Raw genomic sequence first — 18,562 nt, 5'->3', positions numbered from 1 at the left:
TGAAACGAGAAAGACGTCTTTAATTTTCTTTTTTCATGTACGGGAAACGTGATTTATTATTAGCAATTAAAAACAGTTGAAGTAGAATAGGAAAAAAACGCATCATATGGGATACCTGTGTTACATTATAGGTGATTGGTTGTTTGCGTGGAGTTTTCTCGTATAAAAAATACCGAAAACCTCAATCGAAACCAAAACCTATACAACAATCTGTTAAAACTGTTGTCGTTTCTTCTTATCACCAAAATATTTAACATACGTTATTATCGATTATTGGTGGTGGTTGAAGAGCAACATACACGCAACTTTCATTATGAGTGTTACTCTGGTTTTTACGAGTCTAGCTTCGTGACTTCTCATGTACGTGTGTGTGTGTGTGTGTGTGTGAAGGATATATGTATATATACACACACATACATGCACAAAGGAAGTATATATGCTGTTAGTATTGATTATATAACTACAGGACAAATATGTATCATATAAACACTGAATTGTGTGTCTGTTTTGATGTGAATAAACAATAATGTATGAAACTGTAAATCAACAAGTAAATATACCACGTGTAGCGGAAGGTAATGGAATGGAATTGTTCTCAAGAAACGGTGCGCTATTTGGTTACGTGCACGTGGGGTGATTTCAGCATCTTTTATGTGGTGTGTAGTTTCTAATATGGATGCGGTTAATTCCTTACAGGGGGTTATATACCCTTCAGTATGATTTTTTTTGTCGCCCTCCCCCGACCCGCTCCCATGTGGCGCAGCTATATCTGAAGGCTTATAATGGTAAAAAAAAAGTTTCGATACCCTTGGTGGGCACAGAACAGATAGCCTATTACGTAGCTTTGTTGCTGTACTGCAAATAAACAAAAATTATCGCTTCTGTTGTTGTAAACGAACAGAACTAGTCATTTGACGAGGTTTTACTGAGCTTTCTGCCGCTAGAATATACATCTTTAAAGTCTACCACTCAGACGTCACCAGGATTGTTCGTTCGTTATTTGTGGAATTTTAACACTGACGGGGCTCTGCGGTGAAGCTTGCTCTGGCGGCTTTTCGGTACAAGATAAGTCTTGTTGATGCGCAGACGTATGACGTAAATTCAGCTAAAGCGATCGATACTATTCCCTCTTCATCTTTTGACTCGAGCTCCAACGCGAAAAGACAAAAGGTTCTACCTAGCTGGACACGACGTTGCACGGGCTTACCCCTTCTCCAGGCAGACAGTTCATTAAGTTAGGCATAGATTTTCCAGACACGAAAAACTCGTCCTTTTGGGTCTTGATGTGATACCGTTAGTTGTACACAAGTTTCACGTCATTTAATGGTTTATGCCTTTTGTCTGTCAGCACGTGGTTGTGGAAGAATCGTGGAACTTAAGGTATTTTAAGTTTCTAATGACTTTCAAAATCGTAGTATTCTCGCAAATAGTTTTTTAGTATCCCGTTTGTTTTATCGTCCATTCGATAATATGTTTGATAATGTGCTAATAATAACCAGTCTTAAGTTGAAAACAATCTTTTATTATTATTATTACTTCGGATTTCGTACACAAGTTCTCGTCGTGATGAACTGTGTGTGCTTCAAGACAACTGTAGATCTATGAGTAACTACTTCTGAATTTAAAACTTATGTTTGCAATCCTTTTGATTTTCAAGAATAAAAATGTAGCTAATATGTCATGTGTTCTCTCGGTAATACAGGGGAAGTTATCAATGTAGCTAATATGTCCTGTGCTCTCTCGGTAATACAGGGGAAGCTATCAATGTAGCTAATATGTCCTGTGCTCTCTCGGTAATACAGGGGAAGTTATCAATGTAGCTAATATGTCCTGTGCTCTCTCGGTAATACAGGGGAAGTTATCAATGTAGCTAATATGTCCTGTGCTCTCTCGGTAATACAGGGGAAGTTATCAATGTAGCTAATATGTCCTGTGGATTACTGAGATACCACACGACATGTTAGCTACACTGATAACTTCCCCTGTATTACTGTGATACCACAGGACATATTAGCTACATTGATAACTTTCCCTGTATTACTGAGATACCACAGGACATACTACCTACATTGATAACTTCCCTGTATTACTGAGATACCACAGGACATATTAGCTACATGGATAACTTCCCCTGTATTACTGAGATAACAGGGAAAGTTATCAATGTAGCTAATATGTCCTGTGGTATCCAGTAATGTTGGGTAGATGATTAATGCAGCTAATAAGTCCGACATTGAAAGCTGAAAGAGAGTGTTATTGTGGAGCCAGTTATTATATATCCTTGGCTAATTGAGATACAAGACTTGTTTTCATTTGAATGATAACACCTAAGTTTGTAATCCTTGAAAGTTGTCACATTTCATTTAACACAAATGTTTGTAATTGTTAGGACAGTGTGAATATTAAATAAACATTAATACCTGTTTCTATAGTCTTCAGTTTGTAATATTGTTTTGTGTTTGATGTACTTTTATCTGAGAACTCCAATATAGTATTTTTTTTATTTATTTTTACGCATTCTAGCTCTTAATGATTGTTAAAATTAGTGTAATTATGTTGGACATAGACTTGATTTCCTTTTTTATACACGTGACAACACACAAATGATCCAAGTGTTTGTTGTCATCCAGAGTTCAGAGCAACTTTGCTGGCATTTATCCATTAATTAGTTGGTTTGAATATAAAAATAATATTACCATAAAACTTGCATTAATTTAATTAATTTGGTGTTTGTATTGCATGAATCATTATTGGGTTGACTGTTTCCCCCCTCAGAAATGTACATTGTCCATATATATACCTGTGCTTCGAAGGAAGTTCGTTACAATAAAACCGAGGCATTTTCTGCCTCTAGATAGATAGCGGAGCTCCCAAGGTATAGCGGAAAAAGACACCTGTGAGCTTGTAAACAACGTATACGTCATCAGGAGTTGGTTTCTATGGGACCGTTATTATAGGATTAAATATCCTGTACAGTTCGTGTTCAGCTCATCCAGGTGTAGCTGTACTGCTGCTAGCTTTTGTGAAGAACCCTTTTGTTTATTGTCAGAAGTCGTTCACCTAAACCTTCTTCTAAACAAATGTTTTTAACATCTGTGATATACTAGCATCTGCATCTTCCAAGCTTCGATTTCGAGCCCAGCTCTGTAACTTCATACGTTTTTAATAGTACGGTATTATTATTTATTTTACATGCTGCCTTTTTTGTGTTTTATACAATTATTTGCGAGAGTGGGTTTACTGCACGCTTATAGTTATTAGGCCTATCTCAAATAGTACGTAAAATGAATTATTCACAATTAATAAGTATTATTGTAGTTTGTATATAGGAAGTATGTTAGATGTATGTTAGAAGTATGTTAGATGTATCAGTGCGCTTGGCACAAAAATAATCAAGTGATCTGGAATTAGATGTATCAGTGCGCTTGGAACAAAAATAATCAAGTGACCTGGAATTAGATGTATCAGTGCGCTTGGCACAAAAATAATCAAGTGATCTGGAATTAGATGTATCAGTGCGCTTGGAACAAAAATAATCAAGTGATTTCACAGGGACACGTTCTTTACAGTAATTGGACATATTAGAAGTTGGCACAAACCTTGCATTTTGTTTCATCAGTATGGTCATTTCTACGTCAAATAGGTCTCGCGTTCTATCGTCACACTTTTTTTTTTGCCAGATTATCCATCGTTGGTAACTAAACCAAATATTTGCATATGTGCTACCTTTGGTTGAGTCAAATTTACTTTATTTTTATTTATTTCAGTTTTTTCTATTGTAGGTTGCTGTTTTTTTTTTTTTTCTGAAAGTAAGTGGTAATTAAATAGACGTGCCGGACACAGTTCGTAGAGGTATTTATTCTATAAACTAAAATTTTGGTTCTGTGACTTTTCGATTTTATATTGTCTCCGAAACTGCAAGTTGCTGTGGGCGAAAATCTAGTAATTTCGAGTTGATATTTGAAATATAGCTTTATTGTTTACATCTGCTTACTATAGGCTGACAATTAGAAAAACTGTCTACACAGTTCATAAAATCTTCACTATGGGGTAGAAGTGGTATGAATTTTTTTGCTTGGAGAAAGGTATCACGAAACTTATAGAAATATCTCTAACTGGACCGCGTTATGATTTCTTCCCAGTAGAATTATACAGGTGATATTTTAGTAATAATCTATAATAATAGGACATGTCTGTGTATGTGTGACTATCATAGCTCCAAGAGGAAAGAACCTAGAAACCTGAAATTTTGCACCCATAATAAGTGGATCCTAAGGGTGTGCAACTGAGTATTATTACTTATCCATGTGCATGCGCGTGAGCATCATTTTATTTGGCAAGCTAGCAAAAAACCACATATATAAAATAAAATAATTATGACTGTCATAGCTTCAAGAAGTAAGAACCTAGAAACCTGAACTTTTGCACCCATACTTAGTGGACCCTGAGGGTGTGCACCTGGGTATTACTTATCCACGTGCTTGCGCGCATGTGCATCTTTTTAATGAGGCAAGCTAACGAAAAACCGCATAGAAAAAAATGGTTCTTTATATAACAACCTCTAATATATAGAAAAGCCAGTGAGTTTTGGTGACAATGCATTCCAACAATGGCTTTTATGTCATGTCGCTTAGCAACAAAAGTATAACCTAATATTGTTGTTCGTCCATATATTGAAAGTATAAAATGAAATCTTTAAACAACAGAACTGGAATAATATTTGTTGATTTCTTGATTTAGAGTTTCTGTTGACTAAAGAGGTTTTTCTTTAAATTAAAATCGTTGGTGATATAACAGAAAATAGCTTAATTCAGAAACGATTCAAGTTTAAAATTGAATCGATATTTTAATTTTCATGATAAATTTTTATACACTTGCTAAAATACATCAACCTAATAATATATGAACCTAATAACCCGTGTAAAGCCAGGTACTTTCGCTAGTATACCATATAAATGTCAAACATTCAGGCATGTAATGACATAACAGATTGTAGATTATTTTAACGTTAACACTTTAGACAAAGATGGAAAACGCATTTTAAAAAAATGTTGTTATTAAAAGGCAATCAATGCAGTCCTGTAAGGGAAATTTCGTGTTACCTTTCTCCTCCCAGCAAATATTTAAGATAACTTACACCTTGAGATGAATGACATTTGATTATGATTAGATATGCCATATTATAATTAAAACTTGAATATCATAAATGGACAATGTAAACTCATAATATTAAACGACTGATAATTAAAGGATATATTGTAGTCACCCCATTAGTATTCAGTCATAAAACTTTAAAGGGACAAAAAGGAGCTTATTAACCCATCAAAGATGTCCTTTCCAGCTCCCAACTATAACCACCCCTTACTACTCCTGTATTCATCCAATCTTTTCTTGAACTCCTTTAAATTTTCTGCCTTCACCACCCTTGAAGGCAGCTTATTTCAACAGTCAACCACCCTGTTTGGAAAGTAATACTGTCTAAACTGCGGAGTACTCCTACGCTGCCAAAATTTGAATTTATGACCCCTTGTCCTGTTGTTTTCACTGCTAAACACAAAAAGTTTGATGGATCTATATTATCAATACCCTTAATAATCTTAAACACCTCAATCAAATCCCTTCTGACCTTCTCCTCTCCAGAGAAAACAACTTTGGAGATTTTAGTCTCTTCTCATAGAACAATCCCACCATCCCAGGTATCATCCTAGTGGCTCTTCTATGAACCTTCTCCAACATTTCAATGTCCTTCTTGAGGAAAGGAGCCCAAAACTGTACACTGTACTCTAAATGAGGCCTTACAAGTGATCTATACAGTGAAACAATAATATCCCTTGTCTTGTATTCAATATTTATATGGATGCTACCCAAAATCCTATTAGCCGTATTGCAAGCTACAGTACATTGTTTAGATGACTTAATTGATTTTTCGATCACAACACCAAGATCTTTTTCTTCAACCACAGTATTTAATGTATTCCCATTTAAATTGTAACAGTAATTTGAATTGTGAAAACCTACATGCATCACCTTACATTTTTGATAGTTAAACATCATCCGCCATGTATTGGCTCAATGCATCAAATGATCTAAATCTCCATGTAAGTCTGTAGCATCTTTGATACACTTAGGCACCCCAAAAATCTTAATGCTGTCTGCAAACTTTAAAATTTTGTTAGTCATCCCAGAGCCAATATCATTAATATAAATCACAAACAGCAGAGGACCCAGCACAGAGCCCTGAGGCACACCACTTGTAACTGTGATCCAGTCAGATCTAACTCCATTTATTACTACTCTCCAGCCAATTTTAAACATTCCACCACACCCACAGGATTAATTTTTTGAAACAAGTCTTGTGAGGCACCTTATCAAACACTTTCTGAAAATCAAGTTAAACCAAATCCACAGTATTTCCTTCATCAACTCTTGCAGTAACACCCTCAAAGATTGTCAGAAGATTTGTTAAACAACACTTTCCCTTAGTGAAACCATGCTGGCTCTTTGACACAATATAAAACTTCTTTAAGTGACTTTGCAATGCATCTTTAATCACACACTCCAAAACCTTTTGAACTACTGATGTAAGACAAACTGGCCTATAATTGCCTGGACAATGTGTATCACCTCCTTTAAACATTGGACTAACATTAGCCAACTTCCAATCTTCTAATACTCTTTCTTCTACTACTCAACGACCCATAAAAAATATTAGCTAGAGGTTCACAAATAAAATCTTTAAGTTCCTTTAAAATTCTAGAATAAAAGTTGTCTGGTCCAGGGGATTTGTCAATTTTTAAGTTTCCAAACTTTTCTCTTACAGTTTTAGAACTTAAAATGATATCTTTTACATCAATATTTTCCCCATACATCAAGTTCTCTGGTTAAGGCATAATACTGGTATCCTCCTTTGTAAAAACTGAAGAGAACATATAATTAAATAAGTTACTATCTCATACTCTTCTGAGATCAGCTCTCCACTATCATTTTCAAGAGGCCCAATCCCCATCCTAACAGTTTTTGCCCTTTTAACTTCCTTTTTAACTAACTCTCTTGATTTCCTATAGTTCTCCGAGTCTTTATCATTTCCAGTAAGTTTATATTTCTTGAATTTATTATGTTTATCCCTAATATAATCTCTTAAACCATACTGGCTTGTTCCGCTCCATTGCCATTTTTTTCTGTAGGGAATATGTATGTTCTGTATACATATAAATTTTTCCCTAAATGCTTCCCACATCTGTTCAAGATCCCCTCTCACTCTTTAGTCGAATCTACAGAAGCCAGATCATGTCTCATTCCATCAAAATTGGCTTTCCTGAAATTTGGAATCAGGGTACTATTCTTCTTCAATTTTACACGTAATAAAATCCCAAACCTAATAGTGCAATGGTCACTTCTACTTAAATGCTCACCAAACACAACTCTGTCTATCATGTTCACATCGTGTGCTAATATTAAATCTAATAAGCTTCCTCTCTCGTAAGATCCATAACCAGTTGGTGTAGAAAAAATATACTGAACAATTTCCAAAAACCTATCCCCCCCCCCATCACTGTTAGACTCGATACTTTCCCAGTCAATACCCCTGAAGTTAAAATCGCCCATAACAACATCTTTTTTTTCAGCTACCATTCTGATCTCATTATACAGTTTCTCATTAACTTCCATTTTCAACTTTTTTTTGTGCTCAGTGTTTTCTGTCTCGAAATGATTTATTGAAGCTACTGTAACTAATTAATAACATAAGTTTATATGAATAAAGTTAATTACTAGTCTAAATATTGAAATATCCGTATTATATAAAACTTTGTGAAAAATTAAAGTTACAACTTCCACGTTTTGGGGTTCGAGATAAAAATACAAGATCGTGTACCGTGTTTCCCAAGTGTTAAGAACGGTTATTTTTGCGTTAAATTGAAATACCACAGGTCATTCTTTCTAGCAGAAATCCCTGTTCTTTTATTATCGTTAATTACTTTTTCGTTGTTCATCATGTAAGTGTAATGTTTTTGGTTGAGTTAAAAGTTGCAGTCCAGATTAATTTAAAGCTGTCAACGGGAACATTCAGTGTGTCATAGTGTAGTTATAATTTACACGTCTTGATGAAGAAGAAGAATTAGTAGTCGTGTCGCCAGTAGTCTAGACAAGAAAATATCAATATGAAACAAGAACGTGCTCCAGTACTATTTCTCTACCTGGTCGCGTCTATTTCAAATCTTTATTTCATTGAGCATTTGTAACCACGTGATTCTGAAAATTACGAAGTTTAAGCGTGGTTCATCTAAGTTTTTATATATGTATGTATGTATAGGCAAGCCTCTATAACTAATGAGATGTTAGGAAAATGAAGAAATCAATATATAAGAGAGCAGTCTAGTGATTTGAAATAAATTTCAATTATTGAGTAGATTTCGAAACCTTAAACACACTTTATTAGTTTTATTTTTTGATTAATTGATATCGTGACTTTTTTTTTCTTTACAAAAACCTTCATTATTACTTATTAAAACCATTGACTCAATAGAACACTTATTTTATGTTCTAAGTCATTTTTGAGTTATTTTAAAGTTTGCTTTCTACTTTGCACGGTTTTCTTTTACTTTCTTGACATGAACTTAAGAAATAAAAATATTTGTTTTAGCTCAAGGCCACACAATGGACTACCTGTGCTCTGTCCGCGTGGAATCAAACACCGGATTTTAGCGTTGTAAGTTCGTAAACTTACCACTGACCCAACGATATTTAAAAAATAAATATTTTCAAAATGAAATGTAAAGGAAAAGATTTAAGACTACGTGATGTGGCGCCCTCTCTTATCAGCTTTTTAAAATGTTTTGTTGTTGTTCTGACAAAACCTTTGTTTAGGTGATGATTTCTGTCTAAGAAACTACAAGTCGCTGTTCGTTTTTTCAGAAATCAATTTGCCACAATTAATATACAAACCACACTAACTATTGCCATTATTCTTTTATATACTTATAGGCCTGAGCTACGGCTTTCAACTTCAGAACCATTATGTGAAGAAGAGGAAGAAGAAGAGGAAATCCTGGGATCAGATGATGATGAACAAGAGGATCCCAGAGATTATTGTAAAGGTACAGAGATAATAACTAATGAAATATACGTCATTGGAAATATTTATATGAGTAAACTACTAGGACTAGAAATAACCAGTAAATTATTATTTAGATTTTCACTTCTACTAAAAGAAGAAAAAAAAGGTTTAAATAAGAAACTATGATTTTGTTATTCATTGAATAATAATAGCTTTTTGTTCTGGTGTAAGTATTGATTCAGATATTTTTACAATCAATTTTTGGTTGAAAAATTAGTTATTTTAGCTCACCAGAATTTTCTTGTTTTTAGTTTTCCTGAATAAGTACATGCTCAAAAGTTTGAGTCTTTCAAAGTGAGCCTGTAAACTTCATTGTAATTGCGTGTGTATGTATATATATTCTGACTTTTAAAATTCTTTATCTAGTACTTTCAAATACTTGCTCTACATCACAACAGACCCCCTACACCATGCCCCCGGGGGCATCAAGAGTTTATCACTCATTTTCATTACTTATTTTATTTCTGGTTTATATTTTTGATAACCAACTATTTTCTCTCAATTGCCCCAGAAACAACTATGACATGCCCTGGGGCTTACTGTATAAGGGATACCCCAAGGTATGACATAGTGGGTCATATTCTGGAAGCCATTATTCTTTCTCTGTTTAACAAAGTATAGCTATACAATGGGTGGTGTATCATTGGGTTTGATTGGTCACTTGATGCTGTTCAGAAGAACTGTTTAAAGAGACTTCCGTGTATGTCTGAAGATATTGATACCATGTCATGTTTATACTTCATCAGATAAGGTGTCTTATGCGACCATTAGAAAGAAACACCCGCTAATCGTATTTTTTTGTATTAATAAGTTGTACGTGACTTGAAACTTATGCATTCATTTGCTGAGTTATAATGTTGTTAAATAAATCTTGAATAAGGTGTTAAAATTAATTTTTTGTTATTTATTCAGTTTGTACCATATAATTGTGATTATTTTCCAAATTTATAGTCTGTTTATTGTCATTAACAGTACAGAGAGTGCTGTCATGTTTAGTTGAGACACACACTCTTGTGGTTTCTTGATAGTTTTATCTGTATACTACACATTTTCCGAATCAAATTACGACCCATTCTTAAAACATTTTGAAGACTACCAGATGACTAAGTTTATTTTGTTTTCCAAGTTACTAAGCAACTGTTTACCAAGGTTACACAGGAAAGTAACATTCACAAATCCACTTAAGGAAATCAAATGTTTGTTATGCAGCTTGACTCTTTAATCAGCATCATTTGGTATTTATTTTAAACAACAAGTTTCTTGTGACTAATGGGAGTTCCGTCTTATATATTTCGCACGACTTTACTGCAGGTAACTTACAACCTAGAATCATGACTGCTATTTATTTTTTGTAACATATTTTGACATTTCTTTCGCCTCAAATAAAACCTAGAACTACTTATAAGACACCTAGAGTATCTTTAAAATATTACATCCGTGTGAGATTATATAAGTTGTACTACAGGATTCAGTGTAGAACAACTAATCATATTTTACTTGATTTTTTAGGAGGTTATCACCCAGTGAAGATTGGTGACCTGTTCCATGGTAGGTATCATGTGATCAGAAAGCTTGGCTGGGGGCACTTTTCTACAGTATGGCTTTGCTGGGATCTCACGTAAGTAGCAAGTAATTCACGCTGGTTAACCAACCCCCACAGATAAACGAGTTTAATGCATTCATTGTAATAAACAATTATATTTCCTAGTTTTATTTTGAGTTTACTTATTGATTTAAGTGTGTTTTGTTTCAAGTTACAGCTTCTACAATAAGGAAGATTATTTTTTAGAACAGATACGACATTTCGATCACTGGTGTGATCATTCTCAAGTACACAAGTTTTAACTGTAAAGAAGGTTTTAGTATTTAGATAAACATTCAACAATCTAACAATGTATTTAAATTTTAAGAGTTGATAGTGGTTACTTATGCATATGAATTAACAGGTTATTTGTTATTTATGGCAGAACAGAAAAAAACAAAACAAAAAGTGAATAAATAAAAAAAAAAGTTGAATATACTACGTGAAACATTTTCATAAGATTAGTAACATTGCTAACTTGCGAGAGTTGGTATTATTGCTAATTTATTAACTTTAATTGCTGATGAAGGTTTGTTTTTCGAAGTCTCGTGACATGAAGATTTGAAGAGCTTATGAACATTACAAAATTTCCTTTAACAGATTCTGTATAATAAAGTAACGGAATATGAAATTTAATAAAATGAGTAAGCTCGTACCAGTAGATGTAATTTTTAGTTTGTTTTTTTTAGAAAATATATCACTAATGGAAATAGGAGCTAAACGTAAAAACATTAACTACAGGACTGTTAAAAGATTGCGGCAACTTATATCTACCATCAGTATCCAGCCAATGGTGTAAAGCAACGCATTGAATTCTGATGAATAAATTTTACTTGTTTTAATTAGAAAATACAGAGTTTATTCTTAAAACAAATATAAGTTTGTGTTTTACCATCAAGGTGCTGTCACTTTGATCACTTTATTAGGGATTTTAAAAACAAAGAAATATTTCCACTTGAATAATTTGTTAAAGAAATTAGAACCAAGGTTATTACACTAATCATTTGAGTAGAGTTTAGTGCCAAGTTAATGCTACTTTGATCACTTCATTAACAAGTTTAGAACCAGTGTGATACCACCTTGATCACTTCATTAACAAGTTTAGAATCAAGATGATACCACTTTGATCACTTCATTAACAAGTTTAGAACCAATGTGATACCACCTTTATCACTTCATTAACAAGTTTAGAACCAGTGTGATACCACTTTGATCACTTCATTAATAAGTTTAGAACCAAGGTGATACCACTTTGATCACTTCATTAACAAGTTTAGAATCAAGATGATACCACTTTGATCACTTCATTAACAAGTTTAGAACCAAAGTGATGCTACAGTATTGTAATGCTCCTTCATTTGACCACTAAGCCTGAACTTGTGTGCTTAAAGAATAGGAAGAAATTATAAGTATTGTCCAATTACATTTAGGTGCGGGAAATTTAAACAACTACTTTATGGGAACACTGACCAAGAAAGATGGGCCATTTTTAACTAGATGCCAAATCTGCTCTTTTCTCTCTCTATTTTTGTAAGGATAATTTATTAGAAATAAGTTCTAAATAATTCAATATAAGTAGAAATGCAAGAGAAAAAAATTTGAGTTTATTATTACCATTTTTTCTGGTGAGTAAAACAGTTCCCGATCTTGTATATTTGTAGTGCAAAGCGTTTTGTGGCCTTAAAGGTTGTCAAGAGTGCTTCCAATTACACTGATACAGCCCTTGATGAAATCAAGATTCTCCGATCTGTAAGCTTTTGTTTGTTTTTTACAGCTTCACAATTTGTTTTTCAACTAAATTGACATGTGACCATAAGATTTTTTTTTAGAATTTACTAAAGTGATAATTGTATTTTATAACATTATAGCTATATAATCAAGTGTCTATATTTGCTATAAAATGAACTTAAACATGCTTATTAGGAAAAGTGAATCTCGAGTTAATAATTCCACTACACCCTGTATTTTGTCGTAAATGTAAGGCTGCAAAGTTATAAGAATATTAATATTTTCCCATAGACTAGTACACTAAATTCCTCAAAGTATACAACTACTTGTGGTTGTAGGCATACGTCACAATAGATTTTAAAGTAGTAAACGTAATTGAGCTGTTGTGAAAATATATATTTAATTATTTTTTCCCTTCTCTACAAAATAAAATCTAGTATGAATATATATATATATATATATCAAGAAATATGTCTGCTTGATATTCAGTATATAATTTGATATTGTTTTTTCCTCGGTTATTTTTTATGCTGATGTTCCTAAACATCTACTAATTTCAGTTGTATTTAGAACCATAGATTGATTACATAACTGACTTTCTGTGTTCCAGGTAAGAGAAAGTGACCCAGATGATCCCTACAGAGAAAAGGTTGTGCAGCTTCTTGATGATTTCAAGATTTCTGGAGTGAATGGAACTCGTATCCTTTGTTTACAAATACAAGAGAGTCTGTATTTTATGACAAGAGTAAAACAGTAATCCAAACTAAACTAGTGTTTTCTTTACAACCATTATGGAGATTTGGAGGCAATTCATACATTGAATGAGAAAGTATACTAGTATTTGTATTAACAGAATTTACTAACATGCTAAACTGAGATCACAACCTAGCGAATCGATGTGTATTAACAGAATTTACTAACATGCTAAACTGAGATCACAACCTAGCGAATCGATGTGTATTAACAGAATTTACTAACATGCTAAACTGAGATCACAACCTAGCGAATAGATGTGTATTAACAGAATTTACTAACATGCTAAACTGAGATCACAACCTAGTGAATAGATGTGTATTAACAGAATTTACTAACATGCTAAACTGAGATCACAACCTAGCGAATCGATGTGTATTAACAGAATTTACTAACATGCTATACTGAGATCACAACCTAGTGATTCGATGTGTATTAACAGAATTTACTAACATGCTATACTGAGATCACAACCTAGTGAATCGATGTGTATTAACAGAATTTACTAACATGCTAAACTGAGATCACAACCTAGCGAATCGATGTGTATTAACAGAATTTACTAACATGCTAAACTGAGATCACAACCTAGCGAATTGATGTGTATTAACAGAATTTACTAACATGCTAAACTAAGATCACAACCTAAGGAATTATTGTGTATTAACAGAAATTACTAACATGCTAAACTGAGATCACAACTTAGCGATTCGATGTGTATTAACAGAATTTACTAACATGCTAAACTGAGATCACAACCTAGCGAATCGATGTGTATTAACAGAATTTACTAACATGCTAAACTGAGATCACAACTTAGTGAATCAATTTAGTGCATGTGATTCTACTGGATTGAAGAATATATATATTTTATGCAATGAATTATTAGTGTACCAAACAGACTGTCAAATGTATTGTTTTCAGTTAACATTATAATATGCAGGAGTACCATGTAATACCCAACATATTTTTAAATGTTTTATTCTAGTATGAGTATTTCATACAGTGATACAACAGTTTATTAAATAAATTATGCTTTGTTTTTGTTTTTCTTCTTCTTAAGTTTAATTAAAGTAGACAATGTATCATTGTTTTACATCAAAGTTCTTATAATGCTTATCACTCAGTATTTTGAACACTGGATGTACAATGTTTCTAATCGTCTAAACAGTAAGAAAGAAAAGTTCTTGACCTTTATCCAGATGTATGTATGGTCTTTGAAGTTTTAGGACACAATTTATTGAAGCTTATCATTCGTTCGAGTTACCAGGGTATACCTATTGCGAATGTAAAAACTATTATTAGACAGGTGAGTACGTGGAGATTTTTAAAAACGTTTGTGTATCGGTTAGGCTTAGAAAACATCACAAGTTTATTTACATACACGTATTTGGAAAAAAAAAAAGCATGATACAATTTCTTTAGTTACTTACCGACAAATTGATTGTTTTGGAACATGCTCCTATGTCTTCCATTTGACATAACAGAGGTATTGCCCTGCTAAAACACACCGTTTTTAAGTATGCTTTTATGAAATTCTAAATTTATATTTTAAACTAAAGCACTGAGTCTTAACTCTTTTGCAACCAGGTATTCTGTATTTCCAGGGAAAATAGGAAACTTCAATAAAATATAATTTTTTTAACATTCAATTGATTTATTTATTCTACATTTTATTGAAGAAGGACCTTAAAAACCGTACGTTAATGGACTAAGCGTGAAAAAAACCCTTATCAAAGTATGCCCATGTTGTTCCTGGGAGTAGAGAAAGTAGGTGTACCTCTGAGGAAAACTAGGGGTTAATAACGAAATACAATCACATGTTATTTCATTTGACTATTGGCTATAACGCTGTTTAAAATTTTCATGTTATGTTACAATTGTTTATAGGTTATCAATTTGTGAAGCATGCACTTGTACTTTTAACCAAAGAAACATTAATGAACTTGCCATAATTTAAAGCGTATTCTAAAAAGGCCAGTGAATCATTTATTGCGTTGTTTAGTCCTGAATGAGACAGAATTTGCAGTAAAAGACTACAGGCTATTCAGAATTGAAACTGACTCAAACATTTTGACAAGTGTTTTTTTTTTTTTTAACTAAGAGATGGTTAATTGTAAAGATTAAATGTATATTGATCATGAAACTAAATAGAATCACGCGATTTTTGTCTCGCCAGAATTCTGTGTTATTTATTACAGGAACCACCTTTCTCGTACTTGGAATTAAAAGGAATTCTGTGCCCTTTCATTCTTTTACTTCACTAACTTGGATAATAGGTTGCCCACTGTTAGTCCACTTCCTTTTGTCATATAGTGTATTCCACTGTGTGTTACTTCTTTGTTGAACTGTTACCATGTATATTAAAAACTATTACATTTTCAAAGTGTATGTATTAGATTTGTATTGATATACAAAGAAAACGTTGAACAACAACATTTGTGTTTAGAAATATATAAGGAATGTGGGATTCAGACATTTACTGGTTTATAAGAACCAGCCGCACATGCTTCCTTGTTATCAGATGTACCATGGGTAGGATAAAAACTGTCTTGTTTATTACATTTCCGTTATATAAATGTGTGGAAAAACATAAACTTTGATATTCTATAAATCAAGTTTTCCCCATTTATCTGTGTTTTTTTTTATGACAATGATTGTATTATATATACATGTTCCCAATTGGTAAATGACATGATTTATATTTTTTTATAATAACTAACAAATTATTATGTACTTCATTCATCTAGAAATAATGGTTGTTGTTGTTTTTTCACCAAAGCAGAGGTAAATTCACACTTTTGGAATCACCAGAGTGTGTGTGTGTGTTTGTATAACAGATGTGCCTTAGTTAAAAACGTTCTTAGATTTTTAAATATTTTTGTTTTTCACCCCAGGTGTTGGAAGGACTTGATTACCTCCATTCCAAATGTAAAATTATTCACACTGATATAAAACCTGAAAATATATTGCTTGCAGTAGACGAATCATATGTGAGAAGACTAGCATACGAAGCAACTCAGTGGCAGAAGATGGGTGTCAGGCTTCCTGGTTCGTTAGGTATGTACCATTTGGTTTCTTCTTCTTCTTCTGTAGAAGTTTTGAAAGGTCCAATAAACTTCTGTAACCCATGACAATAATGGTGGAAAATCTTTTTAAAGGTAACTGACACTCATTTTTATCGTAGAGACGGCTGATACGAGTATTAAAAACGTATCTAAAATACAAGTAACAATGTTTCAACCAGCTTGGATCATCATCATTCATAACTTGATGATGTTCTAAGCAGGTCAGAATGCTGTTCGTTGTTTTGTATTTTAATTAAAATTCTTTACTACCCATTTTCCGGCCGTCTATATTATATATTTACTTTAATTGGGTTTCTCAACATTATGAATGACCTTCGTCAGATTAAAACTTCCAACTGTGTCCATCCTATTTTTTCTCTCAAGAAACCCATGTCACCACATGCATCAGTGTATAAATGTTGCATCTACACTGTGGATAGCTCTGTATTGTGCAATAGCTTTCAACTTCATTTTACAAAAAACTTAAAATGTTTTATATATATCGAAACCAGAGGCGATGGAGAAGAGGGATGCAAGAAGCTGAGATCTTTCTCATACCCCACAACGGATCAGCAATAAGTGTGAAATCTTGTGGTGTTAAATCAGGGTTTCAATACTCGGATATCTCATTGTGTAGCTTTGTGCTTAAAGGCATACACACATACAAACAAACGTGATGTCCATTTGTTTCAAGAATTGGACATTCTCACAGTATAGATGAAACAAAAATGTTCAAACATATATATATCTTATAGATAAACACGGAGCAATTTAATGGTGTTTTTAAGTGTTTATATTTACAGTATTGAAAATAAATGTCTGTTTTGAGTTATGGAGTTTCTATAGTTACAAGTGAAGTACTATTTAATATAAAGCCAAGTGGAATTTATCCAAGGGGGGTCATAGCGTGTTTACTTGTTTCAATGAAAGCATAACTTGCAAATGGTGTAGAACATTATTCAAATGTAGCTGTGAACAACTGATACCATGCTAATTACTAACACCAGAAATAGATATGTTTCCTGCCAAGTGTTGTCTTGAACCATAACATTAGTGTCACTGTAATTTTTTTTTTCTTAGCCGAAGAGCTTCAAATTCAGACTGAACTTTTTCCTGCTTAGATAAAACTATCACAATTTTAATTTCTGGCATTATGTAAAGAAAATAAGCTTATTTGTCTAAATTGGTAATAAGTCATATAAATGGTACAGTATCGTGTACATAGTGCTGGTATCATAATGAATGTTTCATGTACATAATATGCTGGTATCATAATGAATGCTTCATGTACATAATGCTAGTATCATAATGAATGTTTTGTGTACATAATGCTGGTATCATAAAGAATGTTTCATGTACATAATATGCTGGTATCATAATGAATGTTTTGTGTACATAATATTATGTACATGAAACATTCATTATGATACCAGCATGCTGGTATAATAATGAATGTTTCATGTACGTAATGCTGGTATATAATGAATGTTTCATGTACGTAATGCTGGTATAATAATGAATGTTTTATGTACGTAATGCTGGTATCATAAAGAATGTTTCATGTACGTAATGCTGGTATCATAAAGAATGTTTCATGTACATAATGCTGGTATCATAATGAATGTATCGTGTAAATAATATGCTGGTATCATAATGAATGTTTTCTTTTTTACCGTTGAATATTTTATAACATCAGTAATTGCCAGTTACTTCTAGTGAGTACAGCACCCAGAGGTTTTCGGGGACCTGATCCTAATGCTAAAATGTCCAAAAATAAGAAGAAGAAATTGAGAAAAAAGGCAAAACGGCAACAAGAATTGTTAGAAATACAAATGCAACAGCTAGAAGCTTTAGAAATGGAACAGCATCAGGTTAAGTATTACTTTATTACAACGGTGTTCTCATTTTTGACAGTAATGTATTTAAATTACACCCTCTACTTTATTAATATATTGTAATTGTACTTACAGTGAGTTTAACTTTTGGTGCTGTGTGTAAGACTGAATCGTAAAGTATGATCTGAAATCTGATTATTCCCTGTAGTACTTCATGTGTTTGCCCTACCATCTAATTGACCCAATTTGGTTGTAAGGAGACAATGGGAACATTTTCTTTCAATACAGTAGTTAGCTAGCCTTGTCTTGCTTTTATCAGTGAGCTTGACTTTGTTGATTGGTTACACAAATGTCTGTGCTTTCATACCATCACCTATAGCTACTTTATGTTCACTTAGATCCCACCATTTCTTTTGGAGGGGCCCGGCTTGGCCAGGGGATTCTTGCGGGTTCGAATCCCCGTCCCACCAAACATGCTCGC

The 18,562-nt window shown here is 33.1% G+C and overlaps 1 protein-coding gene across 1 annotated transcript in view; it reads left to right on the top strand.

Moving 5' to 3' along the window:
* Positions 1-1,167: 1,167 nt before the first annotated feature.
* The window catches only part of LOC106468750 (SRSF protein kinase 3-like), a 23,733-nt gene continuing 6,338 nt past the window's right edge, over positions 1,168-18,562 (top strand). The window contains exons 1-8 of the mRNA XM_013929193.2: positions 1,168-1,380; positions 8,983-9,095; positions 10,625-10,733; positions 12,359-12,446; positions 13,036-13,123; positions 14,381-14,487; positions 16,076-16,238; positions 17,963-18,117. Coding sequence (XP_013784647.2) covers positions 1,331-1,380; positions 8,983-9,095; positions 10,625-10,733; positions 12,359-12,446; positions 13,036-13,123; positions 14,381-14,487; positions 16,076-16,238; positions 17,963-18,117 — 873 coding nt within the window. The 5' untranslated portion in view covers positions 1,168-1,330. The remainder of the gene's footprint in view (positions 1,381-8,982; positions 9,096-10,624; positions 10,734-12,358; positions 12,447-13,035; positions 13,124-14,380; positions 14,488-16,075; positions 16,239-17,962; positions 18,118-18,562) is intronic.

This window comes from Limulus polyphemus, unplaced genomic scaffold (genome assembly GCF_000517525.1).
Source record: "Limulus polyphemus unplaced genomic scaffold, Limulus_polyphemus-2.1.2 Scaffold3145, whole genome shotgun sequence".
Taxonomy (NCBI): domain Eukaryota; kingdom Metazoa; phylum Arthropoda; class Merostomata; order Xiphosura; family Limulidae; genus Limulus; species Limulus polyphemus.
The sequence above is the reverse complement of the archived record's forward strand: the minus strand, read 5'-3'. Positions and strand labels throughout refer to the sequence as shown.